Source organism: Agelaius tricolor, unplaced genomic scaffold, assembly GCF_023055355.1.
Source record: "Agelaius tricolor isolate 1412-34295 unplaced genomic scaffold, bAgeTri1.0.p SCAF_1, whole genome shotgun sequence".
Taxonomy (NCBI): Eukaryota; Metazoa; Chordata; class Aves; order Passeriformes; family Icteridae; genus Agelaius; species Agelaius tricolor.
The window spans coordinates 110497679-110515103 of NW_027269261.1; the positions used below are offsets into that span (position 1 = coordinate 110497679).

General features: G+C 40.7%; 1 protein-coding gene across 1 annotated transcript; it reads right to left on the reverse strand.

The window, feature by feature from the left end:
• Positions 1 to 3652: 3652 nt before the first annotated feature.
• RHAG (Rh associated glycoprotein) lies at positions 3653 to 17425 on the reverse strand. Its single transcript, XM_071447322.1, has 10 exons — positions 17223 to 17425; positions 12475 to 12658; positions 10580 to 10730; positions 10238 to 10385; positions 9304 to 9461; positions 7924 to 8061; positions 7578 to 7699; positions 6805 to 6890; positions 5880 to 5953; positions 3653 to 5196 (listed from the first exon to the last, which is right to left on the reverse strand). Exons 1-10 carry the CDS (start codon positions 17353 to 17355, stop codon positions 5119 to 5121), a joined length of 1272 nt encoding a protein of 423 aa, XP_071303423.1. The 5' UTR covers positions 17356 to 17425; the 3' UTR covers positions 3653 to 5118.

Here is a 17425-nt window from a genome sequence, read left to right on the forward strand (position 1 = left end):
ACACTTAGTGTGAGAATCTCTGTTCAGTTCCTCACACATAACCCAGTTGCAGGCCTCTAATAAACCCATCAGCCTGACAGTCTGTTATTTTTCTCAAGGTTTGAGGAAATAGGACACCTTTCCTGATTTCAGATTGTGTAATTGCTTTCTTCCATGCTTCCCAGGCCTTTTCACAGAACTGTTTATGGGTGGCATAACTTTGATTCCATTGAATTCATTGGGAATTTGAAATCACAGAACCACAGAATTACCGAGGTTGGAGAGGACTCTGGAATTTGTCTCGTTCAATCCCCCTTTCAAGCTGGGTCATCAAGAACCACTTGCCTCAGCCTATGTCCAGACAGGTTTTGAACATCTCCAAGGTCCTAAAAAAATTATATGACCCTAAGGAGGGAGACTCCACATCTTCTGGGCAACCTGTGCCAGTGCTTAGTCACTCTCACAATATGAAAATGTTTCCTGATGTTCAGAGGGAACCGCCTGTGTTTCAGTGTGTGTCCATGGCCTCTGGTCCTGGCACTGGGCACACACTGAGGAGAGTCTGGCTCTGATTTATTTGATCCTCCCCCCAGGTGTTTATACTGATAAGATCCTGCTGAGCCTTCTCTCCTCTAGGCTGAACTCCCACCTCTCTGTGTTTCCTCATGTGAGAGATGTTGCAATCACTCCAGCACCTTTGTGGCCCTTTGCTGGACTCTCTCCAGTCTGTCCATATCTCCTTGGTACTGGGAATCCCAGAACTGGACACAGCACTGGGAAAAGACATCTTCTGTTGGCTGAGGAAAGGGGGCTGAGGTACAGCTAACTCGGGTGTCTCAGAGAGTGAACAGCAGAGGAGGACGTGTTGAAAGAGCAAGCCAAGGGCAAGACTGGACAGAAAAGTTGAGTCACAGCCCACAGAACAATGTTTGGAAGAGTTTTCTGGCAGAAATCTTGAACGTAAGTTGCATGTGGCCTTGAGGCCAGAACCTGAAAGTTGTGTGAGGTGAAGTGCCTCAAGGCTGAGCCCCTTGTCCTCCTCTCCCAAAAGTGTCAGGGTCCCTGCAGAGACATGGCCAGAGGCAGAGGAGAGGAGGGAATGGGGGCATTCCCCAGGGAATGGGGCAGCAGAGACCTAGAGGAAAAGAGCCCTGGCACATGGCTGGGAGCCTGGGAGAGGGGCTTGAGCAAGGCTGGGAGAGGGGCTTGAGCAAGGCTGGGAGAGGGGCTTGAGCAAGGATGGGAGAGGGGCTTGAGCAAGGCTGGGAGAGGGGCTTGAGCAAGGATGGGAGAGGGGCTTGAGCAAGGATGAGACAGGAGCTTGAGCAAACCTGGGAGAGGGGCTTGAGCAAGGATGGGAGAGGGGCTTGAGCAAGGATGAGACAGGAGCTTGAGCAAACCTGGGAGAGGGGCTTGAGCAAGGATGGGAGAGGGGCTTGAGCAAGGCTGCTCTTGGCCTGGCTCACCCTGAGCCTGTTGCTGACCCCAGGGCTCCAGAGGAGACATCAGGACATTTCACCTACCTGGAAGATATCCTGGAAAAAGTCCATGGTCAGCGTTCAGCTGTGCTCCAGTTTGCCTGATTCTACTTGACTTTTCCAGAGTGGGTAAAAAGGCACTGAAAATGTCCAGTTTTCCACATATATCTGGAGTTTAACTAATAGCAAGGAAATGAGAGGAATCTGAAAGGTAAACAGTTTGCAGGAGGCTTAGAAGAACAGGGAGAGCTCTCCTTTGGCAAGAGGAGACATATTTTGTTATATATATTTTGAGAAATAATATATAGAGAATATTATATTTGAGATAATATATTTGAGAATATATTTTGGGAAAAGGTTGATCCCAGTAAGAGAGAAAGAAGACACCCCCAAGAAATGTTAAATAAATACAGTTGGTCATCTGATCATTCAATTAACCCATTTATTCAGCAGCAGATTTGAGCACAAATGTTAAAAGGAATTTTGTAAGCAAATATTCAGCCAATGGCTTTCAAATACATTTTCTTTTCATTAAGGAAATACTGCTCTGATAGAGGTAGGAATGGAGAACTATACAGCAGCCTTCAAAGCTATGGTCACCCACTGGTATTCTGAAAAGGGTTGACAAGTAAGCCTGACCTTTAGTTAGTTTAAAGTGAGTTTGACCTTTAGTTAGTTTAAAGAAGATATCATTGAAGTTTTACTCATTAAAAAAAAAAAAAAAAAATCAAAAACAACAAAAAAACCCACCACCCCACAACACTTTATTTAAGCTCTCTTAATGTAAAAAAAGTCAAAGTAAGAACAAAGGTATGACAGGAAGAGTGTTGAATGGTTGTTGGAAGGGATAAAACATTGCCAGTCTTTTATGAGAAAGAAAAGAAATGCTGATGATCATGTGCCTCAAATTTAGGGTAGTTGTACTTTAACTTTTGTTGACTTTTCAGTTCCATCCTTTAAGCTCATCCTTCACTCCATGTCTTGTTTAACTCTTACTTTCCTTTCCTGCCAGTGTAAGGCTTCCTCGTGGAAGAAAAAAAGGGTTTTAGTAAAATAATTTCAGCTTTTGTCTTTTAAGCATCCAGTCATGTATTGCACAGAAGTTGCAACTAATTATTAATGAAGCTCTGCTGATTCAAGGTATTCAAAGCTTTGATTAATTGAGAAATAACCAATGAAAGAAAATGCCCTAAGCCAGAGAACCAAATGCTACTGGCATTTGCAATGTGGATGTGAGCAATTAGGGTAAAAAACCTTTGGAGAAACAAGTAATATACTTCAAGGGCACAGTCACATGGAAAAAAAAAAAAAGCATTTAAAGCTCTGGTTAAACAGAGGGATTCATCTCCTTACTCTGTTTTTTTGAAAGACCCTAAGGGACTGATTTCTCTGGGAGAGGAATCTTCTGAAAAAGAAGTTTGGGGACAATGAATACTGAGAGGATGAGGGTATGGATTACTATGGAAAGATTATAAGGAGAACTGGAGAACAAAAATGTATAGTTCATTTTTTTCCTTTTGGATTTTAAAAGAACCCCTAAATGCATTATGGAGGGCATCAATCACCAGGGAAGGATTAAGTTGGATATTAGGAAAAAATTATTCACTGGAAGAGTGGTTAAACACTGGAACAGGCTCCCCAGGGAAGCAGGGGACTCACCATCCCTGGAAGTGTTCTAGAAGTGAGTAGACATGGCATTCTCAATGTGGTTTACTGGCCTTGATGAGAATCCATCCAAGGTTGGACTTGATGACCTTGGAAGTATCTTCCAACCTTAAGGATTCTATAATTCAAATTATTAATTTACTGCCAGTGGGTGATGCTTCCTCACTCAGGTATTCCTGTGTGGTCAGCACTCAAAACTAGTGAAATTACCTCACCTGCTTTAAGGTGAATGAAAGACCCTCTGAACTCCCAAGCAGGAATTTGAGGGGTGAAATTCATGTATTGAAGATGAGATTTTTACAGGCTGATCAGAGATGGAATATTTTTCAAGTACTTCAATACTTCATAAAGTATGCACAAAATACTTCTAAAATTTTTACAAATGCAATATTTACATTGTTAAATGCTTCTCCAATTTTTACAAAAATGAATGTGTGACAGCTTTGAGAGGATAAAGTTCATCTTACAGCCAACAAGGTAGAAAAGAGTCAGTCATTGCACATCTGCAAAAGAGCTTATCTGGACTAAAGTGTGATACAACAAATGTATTTTTATTAATGGATAGAAATCTGACATATGTAGCAGTATACAGCAGGTATAACATATGGGACAGCCCTACCTAGTATCTTTCTAAAGATTTTCAAGGAAAAATACATGAGCAGAAATGAAAATGTATGTGCCATTTTATCTGAGAGGAATTTTTCCCTTAAGTCTGATAAGTAAGACTTGAAATAAGATCCTAGTATTAAAAAAAAGGTTGAAAGTTCACCCTCTTTGGCCTGTTATTCAGACATCAGCAGTAGCTTCCCATGAATGATGGATTGAGGCACTGTGTTCCTTCTGCTTGAGTTCCACTTCCCATCCATTGTCTCTCAATGGATTATCCCATGCACCAAGGCACCTCATGGAGTTCCTTCAGACACCTCAGTTTTTGTCTCTGAACTGAGCAGCTGCTGTCACCACTTCTCTGATGAAGTTAATTTCCCTTAATTTAGCTTCAGTTTTCTTCTTTTCGCTTTCACTTCTTTTAGGAGAAAGTGACTTCAGAGTCAGTGACTCGCCCCATGGAAGCTCTCTGCCGAGTCTTCTGCAGGTTGAACATAATTTCTTTCCAATCAGTTCCAAACAACTCATGTTTTTCTGGAGCTGGCATTAGTTCAGGTTATATTTCTTGACATTAACACTGCTACAATCCACTTATTACTGTTGAATGGAATAAAACCTATTATGCAATCACTTGGTTTTCATAGCTCCTACTCAGTTCCCTTATTATGTCCTTGAAACTAACTAAATCTATGACAATAAATAAATAGATCTATGACAATAATGAATTTTTTACAATTTCACTTTCTTTTCCCTTTCAATAATCATATTAACAATGAATCTTGATACTCATATTGCCTTATCAATCACTGTATTCTGTGCTTTGACATAAGAATTATTTCAACATTTTGCTTCCCGTCATAATCAAGCTTCAAAATACAGCATGCTTTCTCCTCCATCAGAGAACAGGACAACACACTTTCTCAAAAATGTAAGCTGGGATACTCTGGTGAAAGTTTGTTCGAGTCCATATAAAAATATCAATTAATTTCCTCTTGATTACCCCTATAGAGTTGAAGGATGTAACTCAGAAGTCTCACAATTAAATATATTGTCCTGTAATAATCTTGAAAACCAAAGTTTATTTAAACAGCTATATTGTTGTCAGCGACAACAAAAGATAAAATATAGATAATTTTAGAGAGCAATTTGTGGTGCCTTTTTCTGATGAACAAATATATTTGAAGGACCTAATTTATTCACCTGAGCTTGGTATAATGACTAAGTAATCTAAAATCAAACTTGTTTTCTTTTACAAAAATATACATATCTTCAGCCTTTCCTTGAAAATCTGGTGTGGCTGGGACAATACTTGGATGTTGTTTCATTGTTTCTTAGCATTAGAAACAGAAAAGAGCATCATTAGGACAAATACTGCAGATTAATTATTTTTCTACATGGCAGCTTCAAATCTGCTGTGCTCATCACGGTGGCTGGAGTGAATTTCAGGCACTGTCTCCTCCTCTGGAACCTGCCATGAAAAACAAAGAAGAGCTCAGTTAAGGATATATAGATTTGCTTTTGTCATAAAAGAAGAATAAATTGTGCCAAAAATGTAATTCTATTTGTATATAATATATGTCTGTTTATTAACATTGACACAGCCTGACATGAGCCATCAATTCTGGATACTGAGGGATGAACTCAGGGTTTTTCTTCATAGAAAAAGGTGTTTAATTTATTGAAAAAAGTGAATAAAATTTCCTTTAACTTCACATTTTATTTACAAGGAATGTATATTATATATTCTTCCCTTGCCTTTTTGGGTTTGTCCTGGCATAAAATGATAAAGTTCAGATTGCCTAAATTAAGAATATGTCATCAGTCTCTGATAAGGAAGAGGATACCTGATACAGTGAGCACATAAGAGAGAGATAAAGGTCTCCACTGTGATATCAATTTGTTGTCTCTATTTCTGCTTTTTGTTCAAGGTGAGTCCAATACAAAAGGCATGATTACCTAAGAAGGCCAAAAAATTATCCTGAAGGTTTGCCTGGCCTTGATAAATTCACAGCCTGAGGTAGAGCAGGATTTTTGAATTTTGAAGAGGCAGCCTTTCTGACTCGTGTGTGCAAACCACAAAGCCCAGGAGAGCGAGGCTGCAGCGACTGTACATCCTCCAATATAATGAAAATAAAAGGAGTTGTGTCTTACCTCCCAATAAGCAGAGTCATCAAAGCAGTTTTGGTCAGATACTTGTCCCAAGAAGGGGATCTTTAGAATAGCACCTGCAGGAAAACCAGCATCAGAGGTTTAAAAAATGAAGAAAATGACCAAAGAATGTCCATCAGATGTGCCCTAGACATCCAGGTAAGTTTCCTGACTGATTTCCTCATCTACAGAAATGCTCAACCATCCTGGGGACATCAGGTCAATTATTCTGAGAGGTGATGCAGATTTCTTCATACAAACATAAAGAAGAGCATAAATAACAGCTTGCTTTTAATTGACCAGATTACAGACCAAAATGTTCTGTTTCAGCATGATTTTCTGTTTGTTTATTCACAAACACATGGAAACGTGTGACACCTCATTGAGTAGGTCTTGATCTCAGACTAGTTTCTGCTCAGAATTTGAAGTGTCTGCATCTGGAGAAGAATTCCTTCCAGAACAACACCTTTTTATTCTTATAAATATAAAACCCAGTATCTTCGGACCATGTATTCAGTGAGATATATAGAATCACAGAATCATAGAAACATTTAGGTTGTGAAAAACCTCCAAGATTATCAGGTCCAACCCTAGACCAAACACCATCTTTGTCAACCAGACCAGAGCCCTGAGTGCCACATCCCGTCACTCCTTGGACACCTTCAGGGATGGGGACTCCACCACATCCCAGAGAAGCCCCTTCCAATGCGTGACCACCCTTTCAGTGAAGAAATTCTTCCTGACAAACCTGAACTTCATTTGAAGATGAAAACATTGGAGAGCTGTTTTTCCATATTTGAGTTTCTGGCATTGGGACCCATTATTTCAATTTTGTATTAGTCACACAAAATTGTTGATACATTAAGTTCTCCATGGAGAAACCTCTAAATTCACATATATTTTTAGTCACTATAAGCATCACACTGACCTGTGAGTGCTCCTCCCACAATTGCAATTGCAAGTGTACTTCCCAGGGCAGCAGCCTGCATGGCAGGAGTAAGCGTGTGACCATTCCTGAAAAGGGTAGAAAACCAAACCATTGCCCATCAAAAAATTGCTACACTTTGAGACTGATGATCAGTCATACAACTTGTACTTGCTGCATGCTGGACAAGGTGACTGATAGGAAAATATCCTGGAATCTTTATGGTTGGAAAAGATCTCCAAGAACATTGAGTCCCACAAATCCTGCCATTGCTGTACACAAGACAGAAGTCATGACTTTAACTTTCTTTTGGGCTACAGTTGAAAACAAGTTCTTTGAGAAGGTTATTAATGTCCTGTAAGCCATTAGAGAATACTCCCTGTTGTCAAAACAACCAGCATTTCCTCTTTTTGGAGTCTTATGAGCTAGTGGAAAAAAGCCATTTTGCCTTGATTTTTTTTAAATCTTACAAATACCAACAGTGCAATTGTAGAGTCATATTAAAGGTTTTTCTATGTTTGAATGGTTCAGTGTGCTGTTTCTTTTTGATTATTTAATTTATTTATTTTTATTTGAGCTTTTAGTCTGTAACAAGCTTGGCATTTAAACAGTGTGTTAAAGGCAGGAGATCAAGAAGAACCCAAATTAAATGAGAATACAATGCCTGACATCAAATCAATGATGCATTTCTGAAAAAAAATCATAATCCAAATAAGGTAGCAAATAATAGACCTTCAAAAATCAAAAAACTTTTCTCTCTTCTCTCTATAACTCACCTAGTTTCTGTTTTTATCGCAGTCACTACGATGCCAGCAATACCCCCCAGAATTCCAGGTAGACCATGTAAGTTATGAACTCCACAAGTGTCTTGAATTCTCAACTTGGATGCCATCACAGGCTGAAATGAGGGGAAATAGGAAGTTTATAGTGAGTTTATGGTTTTCCATGATCTCTAGATGGTATGCAAAAGAAAGAGCAGAAGTACGAGAATCAAATCATTAATAAAAGTCACCATTACCTGGATTCACTGTATCTATCCTCCCTTTGTAGCAAACCAAGGGAGCTCCAGGAAAGCCAAAGAGAAATAAAAAATGGGAGCAGAGCTGGGTCCCCAATACTTACAGTCAGGAACTGGAACCCAAGGACAGAGACAATTCCAGCAATGACCCCAATGAACATGGCAGAAAAAGGGTGGATTTCCAGGTCAGCACAGGTACCCACTGCCACACCTCCTGCCAGGGTGGCATTTTGAATGAGAACCTGCAGAGGGGACACAGAGCAAGGCAGAGGTGACACAGGAGGAGCAGTGGCTTGCTTTAGGGCTGAGTGCCTCTGAAGGCTCCCTTGCACGTGCTGGGCTCAGACAAATAAATAACTGCAGCTGCTGGAAAGGAGTGGATGAACACTGAGCTGGATTTTAGGGCAAGGGGACAGAAGCTGATTTGGTTTTGTCTGTTGTGGCATGTCACGGACATATTTTATGAAAAATCCTTTTGCTAGGATTTTTCTCCTGAGAAGCTGAGAGGCCTCAGAAACAAAATGTAAACAATAATTTTCTGCTGCTGTGGAATGCCACAGGTGGATCTTTGATTGGTCTCATGTGGTTGTTTTTAATTAATGGCCAATCACAGTCCAGCTGTCTCGGACTGCCTGGTGAGTCACAAGATTTTATTATCATTCCATTCCTTTCCTTGATAGCCTCCTGATGAAATCCTTCCTTCTATTCTTTTAGCATCGTTTTAATATATCATTTTCTTTTAATATAATATATATCATAAAATAATAAATCAGCCTTCTGAAACATGGAGTCAAGATTCTCATCTCTTCTCTTGTCCTGGGACCCCTGCAAACACCACCACAGTGGAGATGCACTGAGATTGCCAGGGAATGGCTCATTTGCTTGAGAGACATATTTTAGCTGTTGTAATAAGGAAACTCAAGTAGGAACTTTGGAATAAGATTCAAAAATCCACCTGAACACTGGACTAATGTCTCTATGGTCCAGCAGGTTCTGTGAACGAGAGAGAATCACCACAGAATCATTAAGGCTGGAAGAGACCTTTGAAATTAATAAATCCAACTATCAAACCAGTACAACCAACATGTTCCCAGTCCACTACACTGCTTTCCAACCCTTTCTGTGAAGAAATTTCTCCTAATATCCAGTCTAAATCTGCCCTGATGCAACTTGAGGCTCACGCTGTCATTTGGTATTTGAAGAAGAGACCAAGCCCCACCTGGTTGAACATTTCCTCCTCAGGGAGTTGTAGAGAGTGAGAAGATCCTTCCTGAGCCTCCTTTTCTCTTAAGCTCCCCCAGCTCTCTCAGCCACTTCTCATCAGACTTTAAAGGTTTTACAAGTAAAATATCTCTAATTGTGACCATAGTATGGGGAAAGGCTCCAGATAGCCTGGACAGATAGATGGACACTGGGAATCTGCCTACTCATCCTTCTTGGAGAGGGTTGGCTCGATTTAAGAGGGGTTATGATGTGATTCTTACCATACTGAATTTGCCTCTTTTATCCACCAAGCTGGAGAGGGCGAATGTTACGATGGTACAGGCAGCCAAGGAGTAGTAAGTGTTGATAATGGCTGTAACCTGGGCTTCTGCAATGGCAGAGTTAAAACTGGGCCAAAAAAGCCAAAGGAACAGGGTACCTGCATGAGTAGAAGTCAAAACAAAGCAAAAGCTGTTTAGTCACAAGGGCAAGTACATCAGAGCTACAAAGAAATGAGGATGACGATTAATGAGAAACATGGAATAGCCAAAATTCTGGAAGAAATAATAGAATATGCAGAAGCTTTTCTGACACTGGCTGCTGGGATATTGACACATGGTCTCTTGTCAAGTCTTACTGGAAGGCTTTAATGACCCCTTGTAATGCCCAGTTTTGGTGAGCACTGTCAGAGCTCACCACCACTGTGAAACCCCGGCCAGAGCAGGAGGCAGGGGCAACACAATTCACATGCAAATCCTTTATCATCTATCAATACAACTGAAAGTTTTAGCTGGTGACGTGGTCTATGAACAGTTCTCATGGACAGATAGATATATGGTTTCTGATATTCATTACCACGACAGGCACAACTCAATCCTTTTAATTATGGAGAATTTCTTTGGAAGTACTGCTGAAAAGTACAAGATTTAACAGAAAGGAAGTCACCACTAATGCACAGTGAAAACACATATTTTATTTGATCTTTCCATCCTTGGAAGCAAGGAAAAACTGTAAAAATATGTGTGCCACTGAAAATATGGTGCATGCATGAGAGTAAAAGGAAAAATTTGTAAAAGTAAAGTTTGAGTAAAAGTAAAATTTGCCTCCAGAAGTGTACTTAGGAAAAATAATGTAGCATAATAATAGGTAATCAGAAAAAAATAGGGATGGGAGAGGGATGAACAGCTGATCAGCTTTTGATATTACTTCACTTACCAATCATGGCAAACATGTCTGAGTGATAGGTGGATTCATCATTATCATGTTTGTTTGTCAGACCAGGACGGTACAAGACGAAAGCTGCAGCCAAACCAAAATAAGCTCCAAAAGCATGGATAGTCATCGAAGCTCCAACATCTGTGGCCTGAAACAGGGACCAAAAATAATGCCAGAGACTTTATACAGCATAAAGACAAGGGTCTGATGAACAAGAAGTCTGGAGGACTTAATGGTTTAATTCTGTGGTAGAAATAAGAGCCTAGCATAAGAAAATTGGAAGTATAAAAAAGTGAAAGCATTTGTTATAAAGAGAAAACAATGATTGCTAAATAGCTGTACCTTGAATACTTTGGTAACTAGATGTTCATTGCATGCAAACATTGTGATCTCCAGAAGAGTCAGGATCAGCATCTGAATGGGACTTGTTTTCCCCAGGAGTGCTCCAAATGAAATCAAAGCAGTTGCTGTACTGAAGTCTGCATTTATCATGCTGAAGTTAAGAAAAAGAAAACAAAAACCCAAAACACAAAAATAAAAGAAAATAAGTTTAAAAGCTGTTTAATACCTAACACGCCACTAAAATTATATCATTAAAATTATAGAGCTTTAACTCTTCAGATACAAAATTATCAAGTTCATCTTCATGGATAAAAATGAAATCAAACCTTTCCAAATGGATTTGTAAGGGTCTTACCAGCTAGTGAAGGGTAAGTGTAGAAGGTTTCTTCCTGCATACACCATGTGCTTAGCTGGTTGGAATTATGATGCAAAGGCAGAAGAGAAGTGTATGGGGATGTGCAGGGATGTCATGGAATCACAGAGTCATTTAGGTTGGAAAAGGTCTCTGGGACCATTGAGTCCAATCACAGAATCATTTAGATTGGAAAAGGTCTCTAAGACCATTTTACCCCGCACTGCCAAGTCCACCACTAAACCATGTCCCTCAGTGCCACATCTGCAGGTTTTTAAAAACACTTCCAGGGCTGATGACTCCACAGCTTCCCTGGGCAGCCTGTTCCAATGCCTGACCACCCTTTCTGTGAAGAGATTTTTCCTAATATCCAACCAAACCTCGCTTGGTGTGATTTCTTCTTGTCACTTCAGGCTATTTCTTCTTGTCCTGTCACTCATTTGTGCAGAGGGAGCAGAGCCTGACTTCCCCCTGGCTGTCCCCTCCTGTCAGGGAGTTGTGCAGAGCCAGAAGGTCCCCCATGAGCCTCCTTTTCTCCAGGATGAGCCCCTTTCCAGCTCTCTTGGCTGCTCCTCATCAGACCTGTGCTCCAGACTCTTCTCCAGCTCCTTTGCCCTCTGGACATGTTCCAGCCTCTCAATTTCCAGCCCTGACTGCCACCTAGGCTTCAAAGATGACAGTGAGGTCTTTCTTCAGATGGTTTATATAATCCTGGAAGCCTTGCACACCTGTCTGTCTCTGTGCATCATCTTTGCATAAGCTGTCAGGCAGGACCAGTGTTAATGTGTTTTGGGGATTGGCAAAGGTAAATTAAACCAGAAATTGATCAAAAACTTAGAGCACAGAGAGGCACTAACCTGTGGGTCCCTCTAGAGATGCCTGCCTGTAAGCATTAGGAAGCTACTTGTATCATTCCTTCTTTCCCCTCAGTAATGTTCTGATGCTGTTAATTTCAAAAGTGTTTACAAGTTGTCTCAGAAAACAGAACTGAAGATGTGGAAAACACTCTGAGACCTTGGTAGAGGCAGGACAGGTGAAGAGGAGGGGCATTAAATGTGCTTAGAGACGTTGCCCATGAGGTCTCTAATTCTGTGATTGGTGTTCAGACCCTGCTGGAATATGATGCTCATGGACATCCTTCCTTGAGAAGTAAGAGCAAACCTTGTGAGTGCACAGACTTGCTGCTCCAGCCTTTCTTCTGTGACCCCATGTGTCATGGAAAGACAGATCCTTCCATGCCTGCTGGGTGCAGGATGTGCTGTGCTACTGCTGGAAATCTTCCACAGCTTCAGAGATTCAGAGCAATCTCTCTACAGGACCCACACCTCCCACACACAAGGTAACACCTCAAATTTCTTCACAGACTTTGGCCCAGTGCACCAGGAGTGGCCCCCGCAGAGGTGAAGGGCAGAAGGATGTGGAGAGGTGCCCAGTAAGGCTTAATGAAATTCAGGTTAAGTCTGACCCCATAGATGTTGTGGTTTATGGCTTCTCCTGATATCTTTAGGCATAGAAATATCAGTTTTTGTGAATTCACACATACCTTTCGACGTTAACAGAAATTTTCCCTCTTTCCATATGCCAAAATCCTTGCATCAGGATTCCCCACTGGAGACCGAAGGCGGCAATGAGCATGTTGAAACCAACACTGCTGAATCCATATTTCTTCAGAAAGGTCATCAGGAAACCAAATCCAACAAATATCATCACATGGACATCCTGAAAGTCTGAAGGGAAAACACATCTATGTAGAGACTGTGAAGAGTGACTGAGAAGGGTGAGAATCTGGGGACAAAGGCAGCTTGAGTAGACAAGAGTTCCAAACTCCAGTCATGCTTGTGATCCATTCTTCCCACTTCATCACCAGTCTGCCAGCTGAAAATGGAATGTCTGGAAAATGCCACACCTAATTATTGATTATATTGATTCCTATATCATTATGGAAAGCCACTGGATCTCTATACTTGCAAATTTACTTGTGTCTGTCACTGTCATCTCTTTGTGAAGCTGCCTGGAACATCATCACAGATTCATGTCTTTACAGGAGAGTTTTGTTCCCCTTCCAATCAAGGTGGTCAGAGCCAGTGTGTTCTGACTAACTCCAAAATTGTACATGGGATTTGTTTGGGTGAGTGCTAGGTGTCCCAGTGCCAAGGAATCCTTGGAATCCCTAAAAATTACTGTCAGAGACATTGATCTTTTTACATGGATAAAAGAAAAGTTAATTTTAAGACTAAGTTTAAATTTAAAAATTAATATAGGTAATCAACACACCATTAGTCTTCCTTCAAATATTTGGTTGTTTTTTGAAATATGAGTTTTTTAAAAATATGGTTAGTTATTTTTCTACTTTATAAAGTTATTACTTAAATTTTGTTCTTTATGCTTTTAGAACAAACTGAGTCTATCACCACAACATGGATACTTTATATTTTAAAATATTTTTTTACTTTAAGGCCTTATGTGATTTAATTGACTCTAAACCAGACAGGTTTGAGTCCAATTACAAGACTTTTTTTTTTTAATTGCAACTTTTTTCTATTGCAACTTTTTGTCTGATTTCACTGTTAGTAAGAACCTCCAGTGTAGAGATACTGTTTTTAAAAATTTGTATTTAATTGCTCTTGCATGCCAATAAGCATGAGAAACATGAGCTGGTTAGTGTAACTTTTGGCTTGAAGTTGCAATTCCCATTACTTGAAGTATTCCTCATTTTTGCATTTCCAAGTTTGGCCAAAAGAGGGCCCAGAAGTATAAGAATTTAGTGGGGATTCCTAATAAACTCCTTTATATTTGCAGTGTCATATTCCAGCCCTGCCCTAGCACTGAAATAGCAGTAAGAGCCTTTACTTTGCATTTAAGAAACAGCATTGTTGGTTGGCTTGGGATTAGGTGATAAACTTTCAGGTCCTTTCCAACCCAGGCCATTCTGTGATTCTATAAAAATGCAGGTGGTTCACAAACCTCTCCAGCCCTTTTGCTTCCTCTTCAGGCTGGAAGCATTTTAAAGCTGTCTGGACTTATTCACATAAATGGTTTAAAATCCTGGTTAAAACTAGGTTAATTCATGAGTGTTGAGAACAAATTCCTTCTAGTTTAGCCTGTACCTTGAACTTTAACTGTCTTTTATGTATGATTTTAAAGAGTATGTCTGGCGTGACTTTAAATTATGAAGAAAACAGATGATTTGAACTGAACTGTTTCAGTAACTAGTTATGTTTGACAATATCTGGCACTTCTGGGAGAGAGGAAAATAAAGATTGGGAAAAACACTCCAGCAGATCCTGGAACAAAGCCCCTGCACAGAATTCTGCAAGGCTGGCCAAGAGCAGCACATTACCTCCCCTGCAAGGTGGTCAGTCTCAACACAAAGATGCTTGTGACATACTCTAGAGCTGATCTGGCTTGGCCTAGAGTTGTAAACCATAGAACCCTGAACAAGAGGGATGCATAAGTTTTCCTAAGCCAGGAGTCATGGATGCTCACAGGACAATGCAAATAGGATGCCAACATGAAAGAAATCCTCTTGCAGTGCTCTAAGAACCATCACACCCCTTTGTTCTCCCATTCCAGTGGCACAAAACACCTGAAATTGTCCATCCAGTCTGCCATGCCAGTTTTTGTACCCGCCAGAAACAGATAAAGTGCAAAGCTGTGCTTTGGGAATGATCTCAGCTTAGCCCTCCTTACCTGAGTGCAAAGCTATGCTGATCCTCCACTATTATTTTTAGTTTTCTTCTGTCCAAAACCACTGAAACAGCTTGAATTCATGCTGCTGAGGTTTCTAAGGCATACAAAGTCAGGCCTTGCACTGTAGTCCTGAGAATATAAATTACCACCTGTACAAAAGAACTAAATCTCTGAGATACAGATGGGATAACATCCTAAGGCATAGCATGGGAAGCAGTTTGAACCCATCATTTAGGGACTCAGGGGAAGTCCTGGCTCAAGATACTTCCTAATACACCTATACAACCATAGCATTAAATTTCTGCCAAGTCCTCAGGGAAACTGTATTTCTGTTTGCACTTTATACAGGTAAATTTGAGAGTAAGAGGTCCTAGAAGTGAAAATATAGGTATTGTGAAAATCTACTTTTTTTCCCAGTCTTTATTGGAGATGATGTCTGTGAGGCCAATATCTAAAAATTCAATATGGCATCAGTGATGTTTGCTTGGTTTATGTATCTACTGGTAATCTGAACAACCTGGCCAAAAGAAATATATGTTCTTCTCTCCTAAAACACTGTTCCCACCTTAGAGTAGTCTCTTATCCATGCTATTCCTAAAGCCAGGAGGTCAAGGGGCCAGTTTTCAGGAGCCCAAACCATTCCAGAAGGCTGCTCACAGGTCAATGGTGTGGGCAGCCAAGGGACAAGCATGCAGGAATAACACAGTCATACACTGTCTGTGCAGGGAGATGTGGGAGACAGCAGGAAATTCCTCCCACACTTTTTAGACACTGATATTAATGAAGAAATAAGCATAGGTGATCTCTAACTGGGTAGGTTACGTTTGAAGATCTGTATTGTAGTGTTAGTACCATTACCTGTGCTGTCAAACTATTCTTGTGGGTTTTGGCATAACTTTTACCTAGGCCAAAAATCACCTCCTGGGTGACAGTGGACCAAGAGTAATTCCCAATACACTGTCTACACTTAATTTAGGAACTTGGATAGTTCAATACAATTGGGATAGTTTAATATGACTCCAGCTAAGAAAGATTCATTTGTTCAGCATGGAGAAGAGAAGGCTCTGGGGAGACCTTAAAGTACTTTCTAGTACTTAAAGGGGGTTATGAAAAAGTGTGAGAGTGGCTTCTTAAATGGGCAGGTAAAGATGGGACAAGAGGAAACAGTTTTAAATTAAAAAAGGAGAGAATTACATTGTGTATTAGGAAGAAATTCTTCCCTGGGAGGGTGGGGAGGCCCTGGTAGAGAGTTCCCAGTGAAGCTGTGGCTGTCCCATCCCTGGAAGTGTCCAAGGCCAAGTTGGATGGGGCTTGGAGCAACCTGGGATAGTGGAAAGTGTCCCTACCTGTGGCAGAGGGTTGGAATGAAGAGATTTTTAAGATCCCTTCCAACCCAAACTTTCCTTTGGCCCTATGAACATCATTGACATGGCCAAACTCTCACGGAGAGTGGGCTCTGGCACAGCCCAAGGTGCCATAGCTCAGGGATACTGCCACACCTCAGTGGAGGTAAACTAAGTGTGAGCAATGAGCCCCTGATGTCCATCAGCAGCCTTGCATCTGGAGCTGAATAATGCCCTCATTTGCTGTTCTCTGACCCAGGCAAAGCTCTCTGTGAGAATACACAACACACGATTACTCCAACCTGATTTCACATGCCCCTGTAACAGCCACTGAAAGGACAGTTAGGATGAGAGAAAAAGAGGGTTCAAAATTACAAAATTACATTCAAAATTACACAGGTGCTACCTGCAGGCAGGGAGTTCTGCACTCTATGGTCCTCATCAAGCACATTGCAATTGGGGCTGCAAGTCATTGAGGCCTCAGAGACATAAAACTGAACAACAAACCTTTAATACCACCAGGAAAACACTGTTTGCAGCTCTCTTTGCTTTCTAATAATTCACAATAGTCTTATCTTTGCATGAGAGAAGTGAGCAACTTTCTCAGGCCAGGAGCTTTTTCTGATCTTCACCAAGTATTTGCAGAGCAACAAATCAACAGAAACATTCTCAGGCTAAACCATTGCTCCCTAATGGAGCCACTGCTTTGGAAAATGGCAGGGGCTTATCCACCTTGTCACCAAAACTATGGCCCTTTTTGGAGTCCAGGTTTCACAAACATTTTATAGCAGTTATGCATATGCAGCTCAATTTCCATTTCTCATAAGACACCTTTTCCAAACCTGGATGGTTGCAATGAAACATTCTATTAATTTTAATTATTTAATACATTAATAATGATAGAAGGTCTGGCAAGAAACACTTCCATCTGTCTCTGGAAAATGCTGGACTCTTTCAAAGCAATACACAGTTCTCCAAGTCTTAACCTGCTGTGCAAACACCAGAACTATTTCTCAGGTTCTTCTCTCCCAGAAAAGTAAACTTCTCAGCAGTGAGGTGCTTGCAGAATATTGTATCTGCTCAATTTGGATTTGTCTTTGAAGCCTGTTGCTTTCACACCTCAGAAAAATGTGCTTGCCCCAAAACACAACTTTCTTTTCCAGCTTTGTCAGTAGGTCTCATAAGTTATTCAGAAACCTTGCTAAGGATCAGTTTAAAGAAATTTCAGCTTCTATAGATCTTAGACAGAAATACTTACGTGGGTATAACATGCTAGAAGGATCTGAGTCATAATCCACAAATATCCCATACAAAATGATGACAATCACTTCCAGAAGAAGCGCCAGGATCGAGAACTTGAACTTCATGTTGGTGTCAAAGTCTGGAGGCATTGCTGGAGAGCAGGTGGCTGTGAGAGCTTGATAATGAGTGTTTGCCTTCAGAGGAGCTGGCTAATTCCGT

Coding starts and splice junctions, on each gene's coding strand:
- RHAG (XM_071447322.1), bottom strand. CDS start 17,355: ATGCCTCCAGACTTTGACACCAACATGAAGTTCAAGTTCTCGATCCTG. Junction 10,386..10,579: donor TAGTTACCAAAGTATTCAAG/GTACAGCTATTT, acceptor TCCCTGTTTCAG/GCCACAGATGTTGGAGCTTC. Junction 8,062..9,303: donor AAAGAGGCAAATTCAGTATG/GTAAGAATCACA, acceptor TCCCCTCTGCAG/GTTCTCATTCAAAATGCCAC.